At 49.5% G+C, this 3,653-nt stretch overlaps 1 protein-coding gene across 1 annotated transcript; it reads right to left on the bottom strand.

Moving 5' to 3' along the window:
• Positions 1-1,093: 1,093 nt before the first annotated feature.
• Positions 1,094-2,784, bottom strand: LOC145791397 (protein MAINTENANCE OF MERISTEMS-like). Its single transcript, XM_082871750.1, has 3 exons — positions 2,128-2,784; positions 1,838-1,999; positions 1,094-1,744 (listed from the first exon to the last, which is right to left on the bottom strand). The coding sequence occupies exons 1-3, from the start codon at positions 2,488-2,490 to the stop codon at positions 1,094-1,096; spliced, it is 1,176 nt and encodes a 391-aa protein (XP_082727876.1). The 5' UTR covers positions 2,491-2,784.
• Between the last annotated feature and the right edge of the window lie 869 nt (positions 2,785-3,653).

The raw sequence follows: 3,653 nt of genomic DNA, 5'->3' as shown, positions 1-3,653 counted from the left end.
TTTTTGTTAAAGTCTTTTTTATTTGCGTTGTTGCATTTTGCTTATCGAGTTGTAAACTTGCTAAAGATTCTGTTATATCTTAGTAAGTCGAGTTGTTTAGTTTGTTGCGTCGGTTCACTACCTGACTTGGTGATTACACAATGCGCATTACCATTCAATTTCATTCTTGTGCGAAATAAATTGATGCGATACGATGCTAAAGGTTTAAAATACAAACACCTTTTCAAAAGCTATTTCATTTCATCATACTTTACAACAAACAAAGGTACACATTTTACAAAAAATAAAACTGCCTAACAATGTGCAAAGTGCTACAAACTACTAGTAAAAAAGAAAAATAAAGCAGGAAATAGCAGCATCAAAGTCCTCGGGAGCGGGAACGAGAAGCACGCCTCATCCTCTTTTGCGGGACAACCTCCGCACCATCATCTGAGTCGGAGCTGTCATCCTCAGGATCCCCCTCAGCCTCACCTCTATTCCCCGAGCCAAAACCGGAGCCTCCCTCCTCAGCAGATGTCTCTGACTGACGATCGGTAGCCTCCTCCTCCTCCTCAACATCCTCCTCCTCCTCATCAGGCTCCACCTCCACAACGTGAGCCCTGCGTCTGCGGACAGGCCCTCCTCGAGCTCCTCGAAAATGCCTAGATGGCCCGGCTCCTCGGGAAGGCCGAGATGACCCCGCTCCCTGAAAAGGCCCAGATGGCCCAACTCCCCAAGGAGGCCCAGGTGGCCGGGTCTGCGGCTGACCGGACCATGAAGGCATCTGAAAACAAAGAGTTCAATTCAAATACATCAGTCCAAATATGTACATCAGATGCAGATACAAGCAAAGGCTACATGAAGTGGGTGCATATAAATACAGTATACAAGTGGGGTGTGTGTCAGATGTGCTCTACACAAATAGTCTATCGATGCAGTAGAAATCAGCATGTCATCAGAAGTATGATAAATGCCAGAAAGCTGAAGGGTACCTGAATGCCCGCAACAGATAACTGTGCCTCCCTACGCAGGACCATGCCCTCGAGTGTGGCTACCAGTCCAACCACCTCCTCCATGTACCCTCGCGATGGCTGCAAAAATGAGCTCATAATCGTCAGTGAACAAAAGAGTGTCTAAACATCTGAATGACGAATGGAAAAGTGGAGCATACCGGCGGTGAGTCCGGATCAATGGCGTATCGATCACTGGGCATCAGAGGCTCTAGCGGGATCGGGGTCGGAGAGATAGCCCCATACTGCCACGCCATCAACTCAGTCGGCATATCTGGCCATCCGGGATGAGGATGAACCGACGGAGCCGGAGGAACCGGTCTACTCCCACCTCTAGATGTACCAGCCCTGCTGGAAGAAGGGGCGTCTGCAGCCCGAGCCTGAGCCTGGCCCGAGGATGACATACCGGCAGGCCTCATCATCGGGATATGAGCTCCCGTCAATGGAGGCATCAAATATATGTGACGGTAAGTGGCGTAGTCCCCCTCCTCAATATATAGCAAAGCATCACTGCCCAGCATGGCGCCGACTACCTCCGAGTAAGAGAGCCTGTCAGCGGTCCGCATACTAGCTGGGGGTACTGCGGGAATATCCTGAGAAAGATACCCCCATACCTGGCGCAGAAAGCGTTCCCCCAGGAACCAGGCCCTGCCAACCGGCCCTTCGAGCAGGACCCTATATTGGGAGATGTCTGACGCTCCGGTGTACTGAAGTCGGAGACCATCACCCAAACACACCCAGGGCTGCCATGTGATCTGCGGATGACAAATGCATAAACCGATCAGAAATCGAGAATATACAGAGCAAATCAAAGATGAAAATGAAAAGAACTGAAAGTTCTGAAGTACCTCTGAATGTCGCACAGTGTCAAAGTACTGTCGCAGGCGAAGGAGGGTCTCTCGAGGTCTCGGCCGGTGCGGGCCCTCGAACATCAATGAATATGGGGTCATGGGAATCCCTACCACCTCCAGCTCTGGGGCTAATGATGGGAAGTATACATAGACCCATAGCTGAGAAAAGCAATGCAGAATGTAAGTACAAAATGCTGAGAGCAAAATACAGACTGTAAAAGTGCGCTGTGTGTGCAATGTACAAGTAATGAGAAGCAGAAATGTAAATCAAGGGGACAAAAGAGTACCTCCCAAGCTCTCCAGTAGCCGCCAAGTAAATCGCCCCGCCCGCGGGAGGTCGCGCTCATATAAAAATAAAGGGTAGCCAGGCTGGCGCCACCCCAGTCATATCGATGGACCTGTGATAGGTCGACTAGAGCGCTCAGCAGATATAGCCCAACGGTGTTCCCTCTGTCGGCGAACAGGGTAGTCCCGAAGAGGAACATAAGGAAACCACGGGCGTACTGCTCCGTCTCCTCGGGACTCTCAGGCACCATCTCCGTCCGCCGGAAATGGGACGAGAACCAAGTGTATCGGACTCTCCCTGAAACCCTGTCAACAGGTGGGCGAGCCCCCAATAAATACATCCAGGCGGCCTCCCACTCGCCCATATCCTAATCGTAGGAGATGGACCAACCTCCGACGTCTAAACCGATCAATACAGCAAAGTCAAAAGGGGTCATAGTCATGTCCCCGGTAGCAGAGAAATGAAAAGAGTTGGTGGTGTCCCACCATCTCTCTACCAAGGCTGCCATCAATGTCCTCCTGGCAGGACAACGTGACAACCCGACGCAGAAGGGTCCAAATCCTGCCAAGTCCACTAAGTCTCGGACGGCCTCCGGGAGCTCGGCATACCAGTCCCGCGCGATGGTGGAACCATACCCCCGCACACTGCGGGAGCAAACCTGCATTCAGAATGAATACATGTGTCAATAATGAAATGAAATGGGCTGTGTGCCAGTACAATGAAATGGGCTGTGTGCCAATGAGATGAAATGGGCTGTGTGCCAATGAGATGAAATGGGCTGTGTGCCAATGAGATGAAATGGGCTGTGTGCCAATGAGATGAATGGGCTGTGTGCCGATGAAGTAAAATAAGCTACATGCAAATTCTAACCTGGGCTGCGTGTTCAGAAAATTTGAAATTTGGGCTGCGTGTTCAACTTTCAGTTAAATTGTGGGCTGCGTGTTCACTATCTACCTGGGCTGCGTGTTCAGAAAATTTGAAATTTGGGCTGCGTGTTCAACTTTCAGTTAAATTGTGGGTTGCGTGTTCACTATCTACCTGGGCTGCGTGTTCAGAAAATTTGAAATTTGGGCTGCGTGTTCAACTTTCAGTTAAATTGTGGGCTGCGTGTTCACTATCTACCTGGGCTGCGTGTTCAGAAAATTTGAAATTTGGGCTGCGTGTTCAACTTTCAGTTAAATTGTGGGCTGCGTGTTCACTATCTACCTGGGCTGCGTGTTCAGAAAATTTGAAATTTGGGCTGCGTGTTCAAACTTTCAGTTAAATTGTGGGCTGCGTGTTCACTATCTACCTGGGCTGCGTGTTCAGAAAATTTGAAATTTGGGCTGCGTGTTCAACTTTCAGTTAAATTGTGGGCTGCGTGTTCACTATCTACCTGGGCTGCGTGTTCAGAAAATTTGAAATTTGGGCTGCGTGTTCAACTTTCAGTTAAATTGTGGGCTGCGTGTTCAACTTTCAGTTAAATTGTGGGCTGCGTGTTCACTATCTACCTGGGCTGCGTGTTCAGAAAATTTGAAATTTGGGCTG

Source organism: Camellia sinensis, chromosome 5 (assembly GCF_055761805.1).
Source record: "Camellia sinensis isolate YWXY chromosome 5, ASM5576180v1, whole genome shotgun sequence".
Taxonomy (NCBI): domain Eukaryota; kingdom Viridiplantae; phylum Streptophyta; class Magnoliopsida; order Ericales; family Theaceae; genus Camellia; species Camellia sinensis.
Note: the sequence above shows the minus strand (reverse complement) of the source record. Positions and strands in the feature narration are given on the sequence as shown.

What these genes read in the sequence shown, in the direction of transcription:
- LOC145791397 (XM_082871750.1), bottom strand. Translation starts at nt 2,490, where the DNA reads ATGGGCGAGTGGGAGGCCGCCTGGATGTATTTATTGGGGGCTCGCCCA. An exon ending in GCTACTGGAGAGCTTGGGAG is followed by an intron (nt 2,000 to 2,127) that starts GTACTCTTTTGT and finishes TGCTTTTCTCAG; the next exon opens with CTATGGGTCTATGTATACTT. An exon ending in ACACTGTGCGACATTCAGAG is followed by an intron (nt 1,745 to 1,837) that starts GTACTTCAGAAC and finishes TGTCATCCGCAG; the next exon opens with ATCACATGGCAGCCCTGGGT.